A 23,971-nucleotide genomic window follows, 5' to 3' on the forward strand; every position below is an offset into this window, starting at 1 on the left:
CTGTAAAACTTAAAAAAAAAATTGTTTTTAAGTGTATTGTGGACTAAATGTAGGTTATGTTTGTAGGGACAGGATTTTGTCCCGTGATTGTATTTTCACGGAATGGATTCCGTGATGTATGACAGCCGTTAAATGAGGGAGTTATTTGATTTAAGGGTTGAGGTTGATCTAAGAGTAATTAGAGTGAAAAAATGGTTGTAATGTATAGATGTTACAGATTTTGGTCCAATACAGAAAAAAGTTGGAGGGAATTGGTTACACGTACAAAAAATGTTCCCAAGGCAAAATTCTTCAAGATGTTGGGAAAAGTAGCTATTTAATCACTCATATAAATATATATAAATATAAATACAAATAAATTTAAAGTGCTGTATATACATACATACATAAATTTTTCTTCTAATAAAGGAAAATTATGCATATCTGTTATATTATTATTCCTTCCTTGCTTTACGTAATGGCAGAATATAATAAAGAATAGATTTGGTATATATTTATTCAAGATCTATTCTTTGCCTCCTTAACACTCATCTTAATTTTTCAATGAGATATATATAGCTAAAGAGTACTAGCTACTTGGTAAAGTTTCCAATTGAAATAGCAATAAACTAATCCAAATTAAAAACCAAACATTCACTTCCTCTCTCTCTTTCTCTCAATAATAAATTCAACTACTATAGTAGTTTAAGCTATATAGCCTATATAGATATGGATATGATCTTATTTCAACCCAAAAATTCTATAGGAGCTACTATTTCTAATTCCCTAAACACAAGAAATGAGAGTTTCAATATCATAAGCAAATTCCCCACTATTAAAAGTGCTCAAACATTATGGAATAATAATGATGAGAATAAGCATTGTAGGCCTACTTTTCTTCCATTGTGGTCATTGAAATTAAAAAGAAAAGAATGGGCAGTGAAAAACATCGGCGGAGGTGGATGGCGAATTCAGGGCATCGACGACGGTTCATGTGGCATCGCGCCTTACATGGCGCCATCCCCTATTGATGTGGTTGAAGATTTTCACAAGTATGTCAACGAGAGAAACTTGGACAAGTTGGACCAACTTCTCACAAATAATTGTCACTATGAGGATCTCCTTTTCTATGTTCCCTTCTTAGGAAAAGAGGTACGTACCTACCTACTACTACAAAATGTGTACATATATTATTTTAGCTATAATTTGTTCTTAATTAGTCACTCCATTTATATAATGTGTATCCTTATTAATAAAGTTGGAATTTTGATTTGTTATTATTATATGACTAATTATATATATAATTAATTAATTAAAGTGTATGTGTGTAGGGTGTGAAAAGGTTTTTTGATAGTGTGATAGATGCAATGGGTCCAAATGGTACTATTGTGATTGACAAAATCACAGAAGGCCAGGGATTGACTGCAAGTGTATTTTGTCATCTAGGTACCTACTTATCTTCTTCACAAATATACAGTACACCTCTAATGTTTTTTTTTTTAATCTTAAAAAAATTAAATTAAAATAAACTTTTTATATGATTCTTGTGAAAAAAAAAAATAATTAGTTTTATAATATATGTTGGGTATGTTGAGTTCACGATCTAAATTATATATTTATTCAAAATCGTATTTTTGTAATTAATTAAAAGTCATGTTATAAAAATGGGTGATTCTACAATGCACCCTTTAAAATGGATGTATTGATGTCTATTTGTTTCGGCATCCAAAAAAATTTTTTAGTCTAATTTTTTTTTTTCATATTCATGTACGTTATAGCTATTTAAGATTTATAGGAATTCGGAATAATTTACAATATAAAAAATAATGTTAAAAAAGTCTATTTTACACGCGTATAAAATAAAATAATCATGCGTGCAACACACTGCTTGAACGCAATTTTCAGCGTGTTAAACATTTTCGATTTTTTTTTTAAATTTTGAAGGATGTCTTAAATAAGTATAATTTACATGACCATGAGAAAAAATTTAACAAAAAAATTATTTTAGATACTAAAACAGATAGAGATGTATCGGTGTATCCCTTTAAAGGGATTGCATTATAAAATCTCCCTATAAAAATACATACACATAAAAAATAAATGTTTTTTTTTTTGTTAAAAAATCCCTACCTTCTTCAAATTATTATTATTGAATCTGAGATTTATTATTAATTATTACTATAAGTTTGAATAGTTTATTCTATTTGACATTTTTTATATAAATATTTAATAATAAAGTAAAGTCTTTTCTCACTTTCAGAGTGGAAAAAGAAAGAGATACCCTTCACTAGTAGCTGCAGATTATTTGAATGTGTAGAGGTTGAAGGAAAGCTTCTCATTAGGTATTATTATTATTATTATTATTATTATTATTATTATTATTATTATTATTATCTCTAATTTAATGTATTTTCTAATATACATATACGTTGCATTAGTATTTTCTTGCAATATATTGTAGGATATAGTTACTCAAATATTATCCTTTTATTTTATTTATTTCGTGTTGTGTTTTGTTGAACATGATCTGTACACAAAAGATATATAATATTTGACAAAGACTATATACATATATATAATGTTATATATATGTAGGAAAATAACTGGTTTGGAAGAATTGCCACTAAAACCTGGCGAGTTAGTCCTGGTATGTCTCCCATCTCTTGTTCATGTGTGCTCTTTTTATTATTATTATTATTATTATTATTATTATTATTATTATTATTATTATTATTATTATATTAAGTTAGTTTTCCCTAATGATAGATTAACTTGGTTTATAGACTTGTACATTTTTTTTTTTCTCAATAATAAAGTCGTATATGAATGAAAGAAAGGAAAGGAAAAAAAACCACAATAGATCAAGGAGCTTTTAATGTTATATATATGTAGATTTGACAAAAAAAAAAAAAAGAATGAGGGAAAGAAAGATAGAAAATATGTACATGATTGGGTGCACTCTTAATGGTATTAAAATTAGAAAATTTTAAGTTTTTATGCGTAATTTTTCTATCTAATTAAAAAAATCTCTCATTTTTATATCATATGGGCTGAGATTGTTCCATCGGTAAAAAAAAAATTAAAAAAAAGTTTTTTAGCAGGAAAAATAAGAAAAAAAAAAGTTAAATTTGCGTTAAATATTTTTGTATGAACATATTTTTGATATAGTGTAAAAAGAGATATTTTTTTGATATTTTTTTTAATTAAGTTGTTAAATTAAGCATAGAAATTCAAATTTGTGATTTCATCATTCGTTATTAGATCAAAATTCGATAGTTTAATATTTTTAAAATTAATATTTATTATTAAATTTGTTTAGTAACCATTTATGGGTAATACCTATTAAGAAGTGTTCCGTACATGATTATACATGATCGCCTCCTTTATTATTTCTATTTTTTTTTCTACTCTAAAGATTCTTCATTTCGTCTCATGCAATTTTTCGGAGTTCACCTAAATGATGTGCACGCACTTGAGTTAAGGCAATCAAACACAGAGCTCAAAATTTTTATATAATATAATTTTTTGTAAAATTTTGTTAAAAATATCTAATAATACTCACACTTTAGATATATATAATACACAAAAAAAAAATAATTCTTTGGCCTATTATTACTCAAGTTCAGGTCTGTGCGCACAGTGCACGGTACATAGTTCGATATTATAAACTCGTTAGTTTCACCCTATTAACTCGACTAATCTCCAAAAAATCTTTAAAATAAAAAATTGATAATGACTCTCTAATTTTATTATTTTTTTTGTTTTATTTAACTTATCATACTAGTTTTATTATATACGGTCTCTGCATATAATTTTGAATGTAATTTTGTCAGAAAGATAGAACCATGCATAGTTAAGAATAGTTGTTAGATCTTTCTCTGCCTTGTCTTAGAATTAGAGAGTTAGTTAAATTAATTGTTTTCTGTTTTAACTAATCTTTTGTAAAAGTTGTTATGTCAACTTCTTTGGTTAGTTTTTCTAACTAACTCTTGTATATTGTTTGTAATCTCTTCCAATAAATGCAAATCTCTCATGTCAGTTGCGATTGAGCTTGATTTATTTTCTTTTCTCTTTCTATGAAATTCTTTCCTTCCAAACATCAACATGGTATCATCGATGGTAAACAATTCTGAAAATCCTACTCATAATCACACTCCAACTCATCGTCAACCACAAGCTCCACCAAATGACAATCAACCACCACAATTTCAGATACCGAACAATTTGCTTCTGCTCAACATTCATCTCGATCATCACAATTATGCCCACTGGAGATCTCTCATTCTCCCCTCCATTGGTGCCCATGGCCTCGAAGGTATTCTTCTTGGTATCACACCTCGACCACTTGTCATCAATCCTGCCACTCAAGTTCCAAATCTAGCCTTTGAATATTGAAATCGATGTGATGCTTCAATCATGTCGTGGCTCATGAATTCCCTATCCGAAGCCATGATTAGGCATGTCCTTCACTGTCAATCTGCTGCTCAACTCTAGCATACATTCTCTACTCTGTTTGCTACTCAGTCCAAAGTCAGGGAGCTTCAACTTTGACTCTAAATCCAAACCACCAAGAAAGGTTCTCTAAGCGTGGATGAATATATCTTGAAAATGAAAAATATGGCTGAATCCCTCTCTGTAGCTAGATATCGTCTTTCAGATCAAGAATTAGCTATGTATATTCTTGGTGGTGTTGGACCCAAATACAAAATAGTTGTGGTGTTTTTAACAGCCCGTGTTGATGCTTTGACCGTGGGTGAAGTTCAGTATATGTTACAGAATCAAGAAATGCGAATTGAACATAATCAGTCTTTTTCTCTTGATCTTCCCCAAGCAAATTTTGCTCAAGTTCAAAACAGGGGATCGTCCAATGGCAGGGGTCAGTCATCCTCACAAGGAAACTATCATGGTCGTGGTCAACCTTCAAATCAAGGAAATACAAATGGTCCCTCTCGCGGTGCTTCAAATGGACGTGGTCGAGGAACTTGTCTTGTGTGTCAAATCTGTGGCAAGATTGGGCATCTTGCTTACAAATGTTATCACAGATACGACCTTGAACCTGCAAATAAAAATTCAAATCCAGGTTCTAACAACAATCGTCCCAAGCTCTGCTGTCTGATTCCAGTCCCTCAACCGATGACAATGGCTGGTATATCAATAGTGGAGCCACACATCATATGACTTCAGACACGTAACATCTTTCAACAACTATTGATTACAAAAGCAAAGCCAAGATCACAGTTCGTAATGGATCTACTATCCCTATCTCTAAAATTGGTTCCACTTCAATTCCAACAAATGTTTCTAATAATTCTTTAGTCTTAAAAGGCATTCTTTATGCCCCTGCCATTACTAAAAATTTGTTAAGCATTTCAAAAATCACAACGGATAATAACATAATCTTGCTTTTTAAATTTGATTCATGTCTTATTAAGAACAAGACTACAAGCCAAGTACTTCTTTGGGGTACTCTTAAAGGAGGGTTGTATAACCTGGATCTCTCTAAGGTCTTGCCTGTTTCCCCTACTTCTGCAACTTCTCACCTTCTTGGCGCACTAGGAGCTTTCAATTGCACTAAGAACACACAAATTGCTACCAATAACTCTCAACTTTGGCATTGGAGACTTGGTCACCCCTCATCTAGAGTCCTAAAAATTGTTGTAAATACGCTTTGTCCTCAAATAAAATGTTCAGACATTTCTTTTTGTGAAGCCTGTTAAATTGGCAAACTTTTCTGTACCAAAGACAAGTTCAATTTTTTAGCTTGTTCATTTAGATGTATGGGGTCCTTCATTCTACAATTCAATGGAAGGTTTCAAGTATTATGTTAGTTTCATTGATAATTACTCTAAATATACTTGGATTTTTCCTATGACAATTAAACATCAAGTCACCACTATTTTCAGACAATTTAATGTCTATGTTGAGAGATGTTTTCAAATAAAAATAAAAGCTCTTCAAACTGTCTGGGGGTAAATATGGACCTTTAAAACCTTTGTTATAGGATCTTGGAATTGAGTTCAAGCACCCTTGCCCTCACACACATCAATAACAGGGTTGTGCATAAAGGAACACACATGCATGTTGTTAATGTTGGCCTTACGTTGCTTGCTTAAGCTGAAATGCCTTTGAGTTTCTGGTGGGAAGCCTTTGTCTCGGCCACCTATGTCATCAACAGGCTACCAACACCCATCTTGCAACATAATACACCTTATGAGGTACTCTTTAATCAAAAACTAGACTATTTTTTTTAAAGTGTTTGGTTGTGCTTTTTATCCCCTTATAAGACAATATCAAAGTCACAAACTTTCGTTTAGAACAACACAATGCCTCCTTTTAGGATATAGCACAACACACAAAGGCTACAGGTGTATGCATCCTTCTGGCCGTATCTATATAGCTAGAACAATCAAGTTTGATAAACACAAATTTCCCTACCACTCTCTCTTTAAACCCCTATCACCAGTAACAACTGTAACCCAAACACACAACATATATACACAATACCTGCTCCAATCACTCAATCAGAAAACACTGTCACAAATTAACAAGTTCCCTCAACCATTCCTCCATCCCCATTACCAACACATGAGCCTGTTATCAATCCCTCTGAACCTTCCACAAGTCAACCTGAACCAGCACCCTTAGTCAATACTAGCCCCCAAATTGCTAACACATAAACTGATCATGAACCACCACCCCTCATCACCCCTATTCCAGTTTTTAGTTTGCAAATTCACCCTCCTATAGATGCCTCAAATAATACACATCCTATGATAACAAGGTCAAAGAATGTACTAAAGGCCCTCACTGCTGTCTCTAAGGTTTCTCGTGAACCTACATCCTTCAAGGATGTACTACAAGATCCTCTATGGTTTGTTGTTATGCAAACTGAAATTTGTGCTCTTGTCAAGAACAAATCTTGGGTTCTAGTTCCTTATTTCCCAGAAATGATTGTGGTAACTAATAAATGGGTGCATCACATCAAATATAACTCTAATGGTTCGGTTGATATATAAAAATCTCAGCTTGTTGCAAGAGGTTTTCAACAAACACCTAGCTTAGACTATTTTGAAACTTACAGTCCAGTGGTAAAGCCATCGTCATTTTCTCTCTTGCTACTAGGAACAGTTGTCCAATACAATAAATTGATATTAACAATGCATTCTTGAATGGGGAGCATCAAGAATGTGTCTATATGACTCAACCTCTGGGCTTCAAAAGCATTGAATTCTCCAACCATGTTTGCAAGCTTAATAAAGCTATATATGGCCTGAAACAGGCCCCTCGGGCCTGGTTCAACAAGTTAAAAACATATCTTATTTGATGGGAATTTTACAACTCAAAGGCTGATACCTCTCTCGTCTTCATCAAGAAAAACAACAAGCTATTACTTCTCCTTTTTTATGTCGATGACATTCTAATAACAGGAGAAGATATTGACCAAATTCACAACCTCATAGTCGATCTCAACAAACAGTTTTCCTTAAAGAATCTAAGCTCTGTCAGCTACTTCTTAAGCTTCGAAGTCACAAGAAATTCCAATAAAATTTATCTTACTCAATCCAAGTATATAAGGGATCTTCTCAGATCTACCAATATGATAGAAGCCACTCCTACTCCCACTCCCATGATTCAAGGAAATAAGCTCTCTTTATCAAATGGAACACCTCTGTCTGACCTCACTTTGCACAGGAGTGTGATTGGTGCATTACAATATCTTACTATGTCCAGAACTGACATCTCTTTTGTTGTTATCAAACTCTCTCAGTTCCTAAAAGCTCATACTTTTTCACATTGGTTAGTCTGTAAAAGAATACTAAAATATTTGTCTAGTACTTGTGATCTCGGTCTTCACTTCCAGCTTTCACCAAGTCTTCAATTAGTTGCCTACTTCGATGCAAATTGGGCAAATTCTGTAGATGATAGGAAGTCCACATCAGGATATTGTGTCTTCCTTGGTAAAAATCTCATCCATTAGTGTTCATGCAAACAAACAGTAGTAGCTTGTTCAAGCACAAAATCTTAATACCGTGCCATTACGTTAGCTACAATAGAGTTGATCTGGTTACAATCCTTGTTCACATAATTGGGTTTATCCTGCTCCTCTTCTCCAATTCTCTGGTGTGACAATCTCGGAGCCACATGTCTTGCCTCGAATCCTGTCTTCCACGCCATGACTAAGCATATTGAAGTCGATCTTCATTTCATCAGAGATCGTGCTATGGAAGATCAACTTGATATTAGGCATGTCTCAGCTAAAAACTAGATAACAGATATTCTAACAAAACCTCTTTCCATAACACAGTTTGAGCATTTTCGATCCAAGTTAACACTGACAAGCCCTAGTGTAACTTGAGGGGGGTGTTAGGTCTTGCTCTGTCTTGTCTTAGAGTTAGAGAGTCAGTTAAATTAGTTGTTTCATGTTTTAACTAATCTTTTGTAAAAGCTGTTATGTCAAGTTCTTTGGTTAGTTTTTCTAACCAACTCTAGTGTTTGTAATCTCTTCCTATAAATACAAGTCTCTCACCTCAGTTGAGATTGAGCTTTATTTATTTTCTTTTCTGAAATTCTTTTTTTGCAAACATCAACAAAAGTTATTAGAGAGAGCTTAGACTAGTTTATTCTAAGCATTTATATATATTGCATATAACTTTTTTTTTTCTTTCAAAGAAACATATAATTTTTTTCTCGTTTTTTTTGATAAAATATAATTGTTTTTCTTTTAGAACAATTATAATTTCTTTGTTGATATAGTGGTATTGTGCCTTTCCAATTGTAGAAACTATTAAAGGCAGTCACCACATTTTTCGATCTTTACCCATTCGCAGCGGAAGGTACGTTATGTGTGTACAATATATAAATATTTATATATAAATAAGAGTAATTTGTGCTGTAAATATTTAAATTTAACTCTGAGTTGCAAATAATTAAGTACTTAAATTTAATTTTTGACGATAATAATACTTAAATTATATTTATGTTTATGTTAGTATCTTCCCGTTAAGTATCAAGTTATTATGTCATTTTCTTATTTATATATATATATATTTAAATTTTATAATACATAAACAAATAAAAATTTAATGACATTGACTAATTAGGAATTGTCACGTGACCATTTACTTGACACTTAAATGTCAGGTACTTACGGAAGTTCCAAAAATATAACTTAGGCATTATTATGTTAAAAATTAAACTTATATATTTATCTGTAACCGAGAGTTAAATATAAGTATTTATGTCACAAATTACTCTAAAAAGAATCTATAATAAGTTTTATATACGTATAATTATTTTAATTTTGTTCATTAATATTTAAAATATATACTTTTTATATATATTGTCACGACCCGAGCCCTAGGCTGTGGCAGATATATAATATCCATAACTTGGGTGGTCAAAGGTCACACTTTGACCTTTGTAGGAACATAAAGCTTATAAATGATCCTTTTATTAATATTACAAAATATTAATTTAAAAGATATGGATTAACTCCTATATTAATAAGAAAATATTAGTAACAAAATCAGGACCACTGATCAGTATTAAAGAACAATAATATTCCCACAGTTATGTAATCACCAAATAGATAGATTAAATAAGTGAATAAAATACCAAAATAATACCTAGCATCCATCATTCCTCATTTCTAACTAGTACATAGCTAATTTAAGTCATCCAGACCATCCATTTCAGCTTAAATACAAAATCAGTTTCATTAGAGGGTTAACAAGTAAAACAAGACTAAACTAATAACGACTTTCTTTCCCAACGGTACCATCCTCATCCACTAGCATCAAACTGAGTTCCTGGAATGGGAGAAAATAGGGGGGGGGGGGTGAGCTTATAAAGCCCAGTAGGAAAACAACTAATATCAAAGGACCCTTGGTTTAATAAAATTCCTGCATAATTAGCTTTGTACAAATAAAATATCTCATCACCAGTATCAAAATGTATAAACAAAGTAGAGAGACCACAAATAATCACAAATCAAACGTCAAATGCATATCACACCGTCCACTAGACCCCTAACTCTCAATACCAATCATAGAAAACGACATCCAAAACCGGATAGTCGCATCTGATATCCACCATAATACCGGGCCTCGGATTTAATTCACTCCTTGTACAGATTCTAGGTCTTTCACCAACAGGTGAGTGCACACCTGATCTACCTATGATGACACAGAGACTAGGTCGTGAAACAACAATATGCACTGAACATGATCAACATGGCTCTCATCAGTATAACCAAAGCAGGCAAATAATAAGCATAATAAAGAACATATTCTTTTTTATTTTCTAGAAAATTCGGCAGCATAACAGCTGTATTTTGAATAAACCTAAAAATTATAACCTGCATAAATATTTGCACACAAAAATATATTTGGCACTCAGTGCCCCAGACCAGTCCAGAAAAATATGCAGATTAAGTTTTCAATTTTTCAAACAATTTTGTAAATCATAAAAATTGGAATATGTCTAATGTTATACAACACATATAAAAATCAAGTCCAATAATCAAGTTGAGTCCCTACCTCTCTCCCGAGTCGTTAAACTTTATCCAAAAGACAATCTTAAGCTCTCAAGTCCCGAGCTCCAATTGTTTAGTCCAATCTTATATATTACTCTCACCTATACCATCAACTGGTTAAATAATTATCATCATCGCATTCTACATTCAAAACCGAGTCCAACGACATATAATATGACTATATTTAAAATTTAGGGTTCCGAAACCTCACCTAAGCGGTGCACATTAACAATCGGTGGCGGTAAAAATTGGTGTACCGGAAATGTCACCGAAAATAGGAGTAGTGTATATCAAAACGACCACCTCGACGAGTAGATCATACTCATACCAACCGTTTGTCAAAACGGTACACGATGTCACCGAAAAGTCGCCGGAAAGGGGCGGAGCTACAAAAATGTCACCGGAAAAAGTAGCGAACCGGGAAAAATGGTTTAGTGTAGGTTGTTCTCCTCGACGAGCTGAGTTTAGTGGTGAAAATGTCTCGTCAAACGGACGCCGGAGGTGATCGGAAAATCCGTTCAAAGTTTGAAACCCCAAACTTTGACTTACAATCCCGAGCTAACGGCGGCGAGAGAAGCGGCGCCGCTTGGGGGGGTGAGGTCGCCGGCGCTTGGGCTTTCGATTTGTCCATCGCGTGGGGCTTGTTGAAGGCCGGAGGTGGGTCCCCGAAGAGTGGTGGTTATGGAAGTTTGTGGGTTTCCTTTCTTGTGTTTTGAAGAGAGAGAAAAAGGGAAAGAGAGAGAGAGAGAGAGAGAGAGAGAGAGAGAGAGAGAGAGAGAGAGAGAGAGGGACAATTATGGGGGTACTATTATTGTATTTATTTAATTTTTTTTTACATATATGTATTATATTATTTATTATATATATATAATACTTTTTGACCCGGTCAAACTGAGGTCTTACATTCTCCCCTTCTTAAAGAAAATTCGTCTCGAAATATCAAAGTACAATCTCAAGTTGAAAATTAAACAAGTAGCCTCGTCTTCCCTGTGGTTTTTCCATAAAACCTTGACTACTGGAATCTCTCTGTTCCTTAACACTTTTAGCTCTCTCGCCAAGATTTTGACAGGTTGTTTTTCATAAGTCACATCTTCCTTAAGAAGGATAGCCTCATACTCAATAACATGTGACGGATCTAGAGTATACTTCCTCAACATAGACACATGGAACACATTATGAACATGTCCCAATTGTCGTGGTAAGTTTAATCGGTAAGCGACCTCCCCAATCCTCTCGATAACCTCAAAAGGTCCAATATACCTCGGGGCTAGCTTACCCTTCACTCCAAATCTCGTTATGCCACGCATAGGAGTAACTTTCAAGAAGACATAATCACCAACATCAAACTCAACTTCCCGTCAATGGAGATCGGCATAGCTTTTCTGACGACTCTGAACAACCTTAAGTCTTTCTTGGATTCCCTTAATCTTTTCAGTGGTACTAGTGATAATCTGGGGTCCAATAGTGACATGCTCATCTGGTTCTGCCCAACACAATGGCGATCTGCATGATCTTCCATATAAGGCCTCATAAGGAGCCACGCCTATACTGGCTTGGTAGCTATTATTGTAGGTGAATTCCACTAGTGACAAATGTTCTCCCCAACTACCTCCAAAATCCAAAACACAAGAGCGAAGCATGTCTTCCAAAGTCTGTATGGTCCTCTCAGACTGTCGATCTGTCTGTGGATGATGGGCAGTACTCAAGTGAAGTTCAGTCCCTAAGGCTTGTTGCAAGGCCTTCTAAAAGCTTGATGTAAATCGAGGATCTCTATTAGAAACAATGCTTGAAGGCACTCCATGTAGTCGAACTATATTGTCTACATCAAGCCGAGCTAGCTTGGTAAGCTTGTAATCCTTCCTGATTGGAATAAAATGAGCAAACTTAATTAAACGATCAACAATCACCCAAACAGCGTCATGCTTCAAGGGTGTCAATGGCAACCCAGTAACAAAGTCCATTGTAATCTTGTCCCACTTCCATTCTGGTATAGGCAAAGGTTGAAGTAAACCTGAGGGTCTCTGATGCTCAGCCTTCACTTGCTGGCATACTATACACTTAGCTACAAAGCTGGCCACATCTCTTTTCATTCCTTCCCACCAATATTGTCTCTTTAAATCTTGGTACATCTTTGTACTTCCAGGATGTACAGCAAATTTGGATCTATGGGCCTCAATCAAAATGGTCTCCCTAAGATCAGGGATATCCGCAACAACTAGTCTTCCCATATGGTATAGATACCCTTCACCATTAACTGTCCACCCGTCTAGTTGCTCACCATCCTGGATTCGGTTCCAAATAAATCTTAGCTTTTCATCTTGCCACTGACGTTGCTTAACTTGCTGAAGTAGCACTGGTGTAGCCACTATGTTAGAGATACAAGCTACTTCTTCCCCTTCATAGTATTGCAAGTTATAATCACCCATTGTGATTGTCCTTTTCCAGTCCTCAAGAGCCAAACGTGCCAAAGTACCATGAGGCTTTCTACTTAGTGCATCAGCTACTACATTAGCTTTCCTGGGGTGATACTGCAAAGTGAAATCATAGTCCTCCATATACTCAACCCATCTTCTTTGCCTCAAGTTCAAGTCCCTTTGAGTAAAAAGATACTTCAAGCTCTTATGATCTGAGTATAACTCAAACTTTACGCCATATAAATAACATCTCCAAATTTTCAAGACAAAGATTACCGCAGCAAGTTCTAGGTCATGTGTAGGGTAATTCTTCTCATGTGGTTTCAATTGTCGAGAAGCATAGGCAACTACCTTGCCATTTTGCATGAGTACACCTCCTAATCCAGTACCTGAAGCATCAGTGAATACCACATATGGTTCCTCGCTATTAGGAACAGTGAGAACAGACGCCGAAGTTAATCTTTCCTTCAATTTTCTAAAAGCTTCTTCACAACTATCATCCCATAGAAACTTTACTTTTTTTCTTATTAACTTTGTCAAAGGCATAGGAATTCGAGAGAAATTCTCTACAAAGCGACGATAGTAGCCTGCCAACCCAAGAAAACTTCGAACTTCAGTGACATTCTTTGGTTTTTCCCACTGTAGAATAGAGTCTATCTTTGCAGGATCAACGGTGATACCATCTTGTGAAATTACATGGCCCAAGAACTTGACTTCAGTCATCCAAAATTCACACTTCTCTTTCTTAGCGTATAATTGATGATCTCTCAATGTCTGTAATACTATTGTCAAGTGTTCAGCATGATCCTCACGTGTCTTAGAATACACCAAGATATCATCAATGAATACCACCACAAACTTATCCAAGAAAGGTCTAAAGACTCTATTCATAAGATCCATAAATACAGCAGGTGCATTCGTTAACCCAAATGGCATTACCAAAAACTCAAAGTGTCCATAACGTGTCCTGAAAGCAGTCTTAGGGATATCTTCTTCCCTAATCCTCAATAGATGGTAGCCTGACCTCAAATCAATCTTTGAAAAGAACTTTGAACCACCAAGTTGATCAAATAATTCATCAATCCTCGGTAGAGGATATTTGTTTTTAATTGTCATTTGATTCAGCTTTCTATAGTCGACACAAAGTTGCAAAGTCCCATCAGCTTTCTTGGCAAACAAGGCTGGAGCTCCCCATGGAGAAGTACTATGTCTGATGTAACCCTTATCCATTAACTCTCCTAATTGTTTTTTCAATTCAGCCAACTCTGCAGGTGCCATGCGATAACGCGCAATAGAAACTGGTTGAGCTTCGAGAATCAAATCAATGCAAAACTCGATCTCCCTATCAGGTGGTAACCCTAGTAAATCCTCTGGAAACACATCCGGAAAACCACTAACCAGTGATATCCAAGGGAACTGGTCTAAATTCGTAGACTCATCATCGATCGCAAACAGATTCACATAACACTCTAAGTTTCTCTTTCCACCTAAACATGCCCTTAAGATAGGATTTTGTCTCACTGCACTCATGTTGGCTCGATAAACAATGAAATCACCACTAGGGGTTAAAAGAGTCACTCTTTTACGTGAACAATCCACAATAGCTTGGTATTTAGACAACCAATCCATACCAAGAATTACATCAAATTGCCCCATAGGCAACACTAATAAGTTTCCAGATAACTTGTGTCCCTCGAACACAATACAAACTGACCTACATATGGTGGATACCTCACCACGTCCCCCCATAGGTACACTCAAATGCAATGCAGGACTAAAAGTTTCCCAACTCAAACCCAACATACTAGCAAACATCAAAGATATAAAGGAATGCGATGCACCAGTATCAAATAACACATGAGCCCAAGAGTGTGAGATAAGAACCATACCATCAACAACTCCCTGGTCAGCACTGCCCTGCACATCATCAACCCCAAGAGCGTAGGCTTGAGCGGATGACTTTGCTTTTGCCTTTCCCTTTCCCTGACTAGGATAGCTTGTACTTGCACCAGACCCTCCACCTTGATTGTACCCTCTTTGACTCCCACTAGGAGCAGGAGTTTGGAAACCTTATGAGTACCCCATGTTGAACCCTGAACCTTGTGGCCTAAACTGACGTTGATACTGAGACTGCTGGCCCGATTGGGGTGTGAAACCATAGGATGAAGACTGGGACTGGTTTGTCTTGGGCTGTCCATGAAAAGGAGTAGACTCTATATAGCTCCCTATGGGTCCTCCATGAGATGCTTGAAATCTTTGTTGTCGTTATGGGCAATCTTTCTTATTATGACCTTGTTGACCACACCTGAATCACCCGTATGGTCCACTACGAGTCTTTCCAGATGAACCACTACTAGTGCTAGCCCCACTAAATTATTGTCCTTGGGACCACTGTCCTTGATTCTTCTTGGTCATCTTTCGGTCATTTCCTCTTCCTCTGCTTGTGTTCTTATTCTCATTCCCTTCTACATGAGCCTCAGTTTGCAAGGTTGCTGTCACACACTCAGTCAGGTTGTTAAAGGTCAAAGGGGCTATTGGACCACGTATCGCAGGCCTCAAACGACGCATGAACTGTTCAATCACCAAGGGTTGGTCAACAACACCAGGATATGCATAAGAGGATAGCTCTACAAACTTCATGTAAAATTCATTCACAGTCATATGTCCTTGTCTTAGACCATCAAATACTCCAATAAGAGCCCTCCTATGAGATGGACTAAAATATTGTTCCCTAAAAACTTCCTCAAATTCTCGCCAAGTCATCCCATCAGTTTCCGTTGTCCTGGACAAAGTCTCCCACCAATCTGCTGCACCACCCTCTAACTTGGACACAGCAAAAGTAACTTGATATTCCTCAGGTGTTCCTATTGTGTTGAAATTTTTCTTTATCTGCCTCAACCACCGTTCAGCTACCATGGGATCTTGTCCACCCTCAAACTCAGGCACTTGGATCCGATGAAAGATCTGAAAATGATGACTCTGTCCAGCGGCAGGATCCATTTGTTGAGCGGGAACTGCTCTTAAGGCTTCAAGAAGGGCGTTCATAGGGAATTCAGCTTGTGGAGGTTGGACATTAGCTTGAGGGGCGTCTTCTCCAACCGTTTTCCTTGTCTTCCTTCCTTTTGGAGGCATTTTCTTAGGTCAGAGAGTCAAAAGCTAATCAATTAGTGAGGATTGGATGCTAATAATATAAATATGCCTAATACATATAAATACCAAGATACTTATTACTATTATTATTTAAAATAAATCTAAACTATTTGGTGACACACTCTGAGGTAATTAAACCCAGTGCTAAGATACTATTTTTCTGTCACGACCTAAGCCCTAGGCTGTGGCAAATATATAACATTCATAACTTGGGTGGTCAAAGGTTACACTTTGACTTTTGTAGGAAGATAAAGCTTATAAATGATCCTTTTATTTATATTACAAAATACTAATTTAAAAGATATGGATTAACTCCTATATTAATAAGAAAATATTAGTAACAAAATCAGGACCACTTATCAGTATAAAAGAACAATAATATTCCCACAGTTATGTAATCACCAAATAGATTGATTAAATAAGTCAATAAAATACCAAAATTATACCTAGCATCCATCATTTCTCATTTCTAACTAGTACATAGCTAATTTAAGTCCTCCAGACCATCCATTTCAGCTTAAATACAAAATCAGTTTCATTAGAGGGTTAAAGAGTAAAATAAGACTAAACTAATAACGAATTTCTTTTCCAACGGTACCATCTTCATCCACTAGCATCAAACTGAGTTCTTGAAATGGGAGAAAATAGGGGGTGAGCTTATAAAGCTCAGTAGGAAAACAACTAATATCAAAGGACCCTTGGTTTAATAAAATTCCTGCACGGTTAGCTTTGTACAAATAAAATATCTCATCACCAGTATCAAAATGTATAAACAAAGTAGAGAGACCACAAATAATCACAAATCAAACGTCAAATGCATATCACACCGTCCACTAGACCCCTAGCTCTCAATACCAATCATAGAAAATGACATCCAAAACCGGTAGTCGCATCTGATATCCACCATAATACCGGGGCTCAAATTTAATTCACTCGTACAGATTCTAGGTCTTTCACCTACAGGTGAGTGCACACCTGATCTACCTATGATGACACAGAGACTAGGTCGTGAAACAACAATATGCACTGAACATGATCAACATGGCTCTCATCAGTATAACCAAAGCAGGCAAATAATAAGCATAACAAAGAACATATTCCTATTTATTTTCTAGAAAATTCGGCAGCATAACAGCTGTATTTTGAATAAACCCAAAAATCATAACCTGCATAAATATTTGCACACAAAAATATATTTGGCACTCAGTGCCCCAGAACAGTCTAGAAAAATATGCAGATTAAGCTTTCAATTTTTCAAACAATTTTGTAAATCATAAAAATTGGAATATGTCTAATGTTATACAACACATATAAAAATCAAGTCCAATAATCAAGTTGAGTCCCTACCTCTCTCCCGAGTCGTTAAACTTTATCCAAAAGACAATCTTAAGCTCTCAAGTCCCGAGCTCCAATTGTTTAGTCTAATCTTACATATTACTCTCACCTATACCATCAAATGGTTAAATAATTATCATCATCGCATTCTACATTCAAAACTAAGTCCAACGACATATAATATGACTATATTTAAAATTTGGGGTTCCGAAACCTCACCTAAGCGGTGCACATTAACAATTGGTGGCGGTAAAAATTGGTGGACCGGAAATGTCACCGAAAATAGGAGTAGTGTATATCAAAACGACCACCTCGACGAGTAGATCACACCCATGCCAACCGTTTGTCAAAACGGTACACGATGTCACCGAAAAGTCGCCAGAAAGGGGCGGAGCTACAAAAATGTCACCGGAAAAAGTAGCGAACCGGGAAAAATAGTTTAGTGTAGGTTGTTCTCCTCGACGAGCTGAGTTTAGTGGTGACAACATCTCGTCAAACGGACGCCGGAGGTGACCGGAAAATCCGTTCAAAGTTTGAAACCCCAAACTTTGACTTGGTATCCCGAGCTAACGACGGCGAGAGAAGCGACGCCGCTTGGGGGGTGAGGTCGCCGACACTTGGGCTTCCGATTTGTCCAGCGCGTGGGGCTGGTCGGAGGCCGGATGTGGGTCGCCAGAGAGTGGAGGTTATGGAGGTTTGTGGGTTTCCTTTCTTGTGTTTTGAAGAGAGAGAGAGAGAGAGAGAGAGAGAGAGAGAGAGAGAGAGAGAGAGAGAGAGAGAGAGAGAGAGAGAGAGAGAGAGAGAGAGAGAGAGAGAGAGAGAGAGAGAGGGACGATTATGGGTTTTTTTTTTTTTACATATATATTATATTATTTATTATATATATAATACTTTTTTACTCGGTCAAACCTAAGTCTTACATATATACATTTAAAGAACATGAAAATAAAAAAAAAAATAATTGGTGTAGTGTCTTAATAAAATTAATTTGTTAATAGTCAATCCTTAAAAAATAACTATTTAAAAATCTCTCATAATAATAATAATAACAAGGATTTTTTTTATTTTTATATTTCAATATAATTTTTTTTTATTTTAATTACGAAATTGCACAAAGAAACTCTCTTTATAACATCTAACAACCTAAATCATAACCAAAATCTACATAACAACCCATATAGAAATTACCGGAAAAATTACCGTAGCAACTGTAAATTTTTTTTAAAAAAAATAAAAGATAGTATATGGTGTAATTTTCCAAATAATAATAATAATAATAATAATAATAATAATAATGATGATGATGATTTGGACTGTATTCTTTCAAAATAAAAGTAGTTCTACTTCAAAAAATAAATGTTATCATAGAGTTATTTTATTGAAATCGAATTTATAGATCAACAATTAAAATTAAAATATTGAGATATTGTTTATCGAAAAATTAGTTAAAGCAATTATGTTAAATAATGGTGATATTCTGTTAATGTTGACAGAACAAAAACTATTAGTTGTTCTAAAAAAAACTATTAAACTAGAAATCCATTATATAGATGTAAAAATATATATATCTTTATATATTAAAAGTGCCTATTTAACGGCAATTTTTGGTTTAACGATTCTTTTTTTATTTAGCCTACACGATTAACTTAATAGACTGTTAATGTTAAACGTTAACAAATAAATAAACCCAATAATTAAACCAAAAAAAATTCAAATTTCAAAAAATAAACCCAATAATTAAACCCAAAAAATTAAATAATATTTACGATTAACTTACATATCTCTCTAACAAACTACAATTTTTTGAAATTTTTTTACACTGCTTCATTCAAATTTCAAAAAATAAACTCAATAATGAAATTTTATTCATTTATTTCCTTCCGAACTCATAATATAATACTTAATATAAAACATAGCATACGTGCATCGCACGTAACAATATACTAGTATATTTATATATATATATCTTTATATATTAAAAGTGCCTATCTAACGGCATTTTTTTCCACGGCTAAATTCAAATTTCAAAAAATAAACCCAATAATTAAACCCAAAAAATTAAATAATATTTACGATTAACTTACATATCTCTCTAACAAACTACAATTTTTTGAAATTTTTTTACACTGCTTCATTCAAATTTCAAAAAATAAATTCAATAATGAAAATTTATTCATTTATTTCCTTCCGACTCATAATATAATACTTAATATAAAACATAGCATATGTGCATCGCACGTAACAATATACTAGTATATTTATATATATATATCTTTATATATTAAAAGTGCATATCTAACGGCATTTCTTGGTTTAACAGAATATACTTAAAATTAAAAAGAATATTCTGTTAATTTTAACGATTAGGTTTGATCTCCCGTTAATAAATAAACCCAATAATTAAACCCAAAAAATTAAACAATGTTTTAAATATTAATAATCTCTTTTTAAATTAAAAAAAAAAAATCATCTTAACCATATCTAACAAATCTATCTTGGGAGAATATTAATAATTTTTTTATTTATTTTTTAAAAAAATAACAAGAATTCAAGAATTGAGACCTGTGTATGTCAGATCTTGAATGATCACTGTGTGTATATATTTATATTTATTTCCTTCTTTCTTGAGCAATTAAAGAGGGATTTTCGCAGTTGGATATATCGAAGTTCTCAAATCCAATCTCAATATTGATTTGCATGATTTTACTCATCTTCACAACTAAATTATTAATCTTAATTGATGATAAAATTTAATTTTTCTATTTTTCTATTATATAAGGATAATTATTTTTTTTTTATTGTTATTATTTTTTTCACTATGATGTTTGTAGATATTTTTTTTTGACTAAATAATTATTAAATATTAAATAGATTAATTAAAAATATCTAAATCATATACTATTTAAATTTAAATTTGATTAGATTTAATTCTGTATCCACTTTCTCATTATTTGTAATTGTTCTAAATCTGATCGTGCAAACTCATATATTAAACACAATATTCCACCTTGAAACCGTTCTCTGTTTTTTTTTTCTTTCTTATTGGTTGGTGTTAATTCGGTCCGATGATTCAAGTGTCATGGTTTAGCAGAAATACCACTTCTATCTTTGTGTGATTGCAGATATACCACTTCTGTCATTGATCCACTTTTTAGCTTTATAAATGCAGATGTTCATATAATATTAACACTTTACAGAATATTTATAGATATAAACTTACATTACAATGCTATCTTAAAAAAAGAACTAAATAGAATAATCTACTACTCCAATAATAAATTTATTTACAATTTTATAATTACACTAATATTATTTTTAATACATTATTAAATAATATTTCAAATATAAATATTTAATTTTTTTAAATAAAAAATTTGAAATCTTTAAAAATAAAATATATTCAAAATCTTAAAAAGATTAAAATCTTAAATAAAACGATCAATACGTGGCTCGGCACGTACATTCACCTAGTATAAATATATATATATATACTAGGTGATTGTTACGTGCCAAGCCACGTAGTGTTAGTTTTATTTAATATTTTAGTTTTTTATTTGAATTAATAATTAAAATAGTATAATTATTTGAACGATTTGTTTTATAAAAATAAAATATGTGTCAGTATATTTAGTAAGTAAAATATAGTTGTGTTATAATAATGTATGTTATTAATAGTAAAATGTACATTAATCTTCTAATTGAAAAAAGTTCTATTATCTCATTTCATATCTAATAATAGCTACACAGCTATATATTTATAGACTTTCACATTCTTTGCAAATTACTAATAAGCACCAATAATATTTTCATATTCTAATATTTTTTAACCTTCTCCTCTTGGTGGTAAAATTAAAAATAAAACTAAAAATAAGCACAAACATATAAGGTAAATACTAATTAGTTAAATAATTATTTGAACGATTTGTTTTATAAAAATTATTAATATTCTCCCAAGATAAGTTTGTTAGAGAGATATGTGGCTAAGATGATTTTTTTAATTTAAAAAGAGATTATTAATATTTAAAAGATTGTTTAATTTTTTGGGTTTAATTATTGGATTTATTTTTTAACGGGAGATCAAACCTAATCGTTAAATTTAACAGAATATTCTTTTATTTTTAAGTATATTCTGTTAAACCAAGAATGTTAAACCAAGAAATAGACACTTTTAATATATACTAGTATATTGTTACGTGCGATGCACGTATGCTATGTTTTATATTAAGTATTATATTATGAGTTCGGAAGGAAATAAATGAATTAAAAATAAATAATATTTAATTTAGAGATATTTGAATAATAAATTTAAATTAAACTTTTATGTCCAGTAAAAACATATTGGAAACAATAATAATAAGGTTATAATATATGTTACATTTGTTTTAGTTCTTAAAATAATAGCAGCAAGAACATCTTTGACCTGGAAAAACAAATATTACAAAATTAAGAATAAGCAAAGCGTGTGTAAATTAGACAAAGAAGGAACCCTCAATTCTCAAAGTCTCGATTATAAAGTAACAAAGAAGTATTAAAATTTTATCTGCTCATTATAAAGCCACCTTCACTCAAAATAGCACAACAAAAGTAACAAAGAAGTATTGAAGGTGTAAATTTTACCAAAACCAATGAGAATTAACAACTGATGATTGCATTCTGTTTCAGTAGGTGAAATTGAGAGAGAGAGGCTTTTGTTGTGTTTGCCTGTATGGGTGATGAATGGGTTAATCGTAAAGATTGTTTAATTTTTTTTGTTTAATTATTGGGTTTATTTTTTGAAATTAAAAAAATTTCAAAAATTGTAGTTTGTTAGAGAGATATGTAAGTTAATCGTATATATTATTTAATTTTTTGGTTTAATTATTGGGTTTATTTTTTGAAATTTGAATTTAGCCGTGTAAAAAAATTTCAAAAATGGTAGGATTTGTTAGAGAGATATGTGTGTAAGATATTTTTTTTAATTTAAAAAAAAAGATTGTTTAATTTTTTGGGTTTATTTATTTGTTAACGTTTAACGTTAACAGTCTGTTAAGTTAATCGTGTAAGGCTAAATAAAAAAAATAATCGTTAAACCAAGAATCGTTAAAACAAGAATTGCCGTTAGATAGACACTTTTAATATATAAAGATATCTATATATCTATATATATAAATATATATCAGGGATATGAAAGAAAATGTCATCGAGTATATCGATAACATTATAGTAAATATCGGTATTCGGTAAATCTAATTAACATACATTTTGTTAACAATATTTTTTGATATTTATGGAAATATTTATAATAATTAAATCTTCATAGTGATCATATTATTATTATTATTATTATTATTATTATTATTATTATTTGAAACCAGATATTAAAACTAATATATGTACATACCAATGGTTTAATTAATTCTGGACATAATTTTATATATGATTTAAGCTCTATTAAACTAACAAGTTAACCTATATTTAGCTCATATATATTGTACATTTTTCTCTTTAATTTGGCAGAAAATATTAATTCTTAGTTTTTGGGTTTTGTAGGTATACTACAGAAGACTAATGAGGCTCACGGCACGCATGGAGGTATTGATAAGCTTTTGGATTTCCTTCGGAAGAAATAACCATCAACTTAATTAAAATATATATAATATAATAATTGATAAGAAAAAAAATTCTAATAAAGTTTTTTCATTTCTATATAGTTATTCATGCATAGTACTTATTATATATTGTACTCACACTACATTGATATTTTGTATTCTTTTGTTATATTTGCTACATATTACATATTGTCTGTTTAAATTAATTCGGTTTTTGAGCAAGTAAATAAAAATTAAATGTCAAAATAAAGAATGAAGTTAGAATTTTAGTTGTTAGGTATTGATGTAAAATTTATATGTTCAAAACTGATTTTTAAATTTAGTATCTTTTGTAAAAGTTTAGTTATTAGGCATTGTGTATTTTTCATTATGTTATTGATGAAAATATTTTTTTTTTATCTTTTTTAATGAAATAATTATTTTCTTTTAATATTGATGAAATTGATTTTTAAAGTAAGTATCATTTTTAGATTGTTATTTTTTTATTATCTTGTTGATGAAACTATTTTTTTTATTCTTTTAATGAAATTAATAGTTTGCTTCAATGTTGGTGAAACTAGTTTTTAAAGTTTGTATTCTTTTTAGATTATGATTTTTTATATTATTTTTTTTTTCTGGATGATGTTGATGAAACTGGTTTTTTTTTTCCTGTTGTTTTTAATGAAATAATTAGTTTTTAAAAGAAAAAACAAATAGTAGTTTAAATAAAAAAAAAACAAGTTTAATTTCTCTAAAAAAAAATTAGATACAAAAATGTACACTTATTATATATATTTATATATATACAAAGAGAAGAAAAAAAAAAGAAAGACACAAAGAGAAATTAGAAAAAAAAAAATAAAAAAGAAAAATATATATATATATATATATAGAGAGAGAGAGAGAGGAGAAATAAAGAAAAAAAAAGTCAGCAACTGACTTAAAAAACTGAAAAAAAAAAAAAAAAGTGAGCCAAAATTGACTAAAAAATA

General features: G+C 32.3%; 1 protein-coding gene across 1 annotated transcript; it reads left to right on the forward strand.

Annotated features, from left to right (window-relative positions):
- The first annotated feature begins 555 nt into the window (after positions 1-555).
- Positions 556-23,180, forward strand: LOC115723109 (uncharacterized). Its single transcript, XM_061105520.1, has 6 exons — positions 556-1,131; positions 1,311-1,425; positions 2,240-2,321; positions 2,575-2,626; positions 8,759-8,813; positions 22,942-23,180. The coding sequence occupies exons 1-6, from the start codon at positions 709-711 to the stop codon at positions 23,019-23,021; spliced, it is 807 nt and encodes a 268-aa protein (XP_060961503.1). The 5' UTR covers positions 556-708; the 3' UTR covers positions 23,022-23,180.
- Positions 23,181-23,971: the final 791 nt, after the last annotated feature.

Source organism: Cannabis sativa, chromosome X (genome assembly GCF_029168945.1).
Source record: "Cannabis sativa cultivar Pink pepper isolate KNU-18-1 chromosome X, ASM2916894v1, whole genome shotgun sequence".
NCBI classification, from domain to species: Eukaryota; Viridiplantae; Streptophyta; class Magnoliopsida; order Rosales; family Cannabaceae; genus Cannabis; species Cannabis sativa.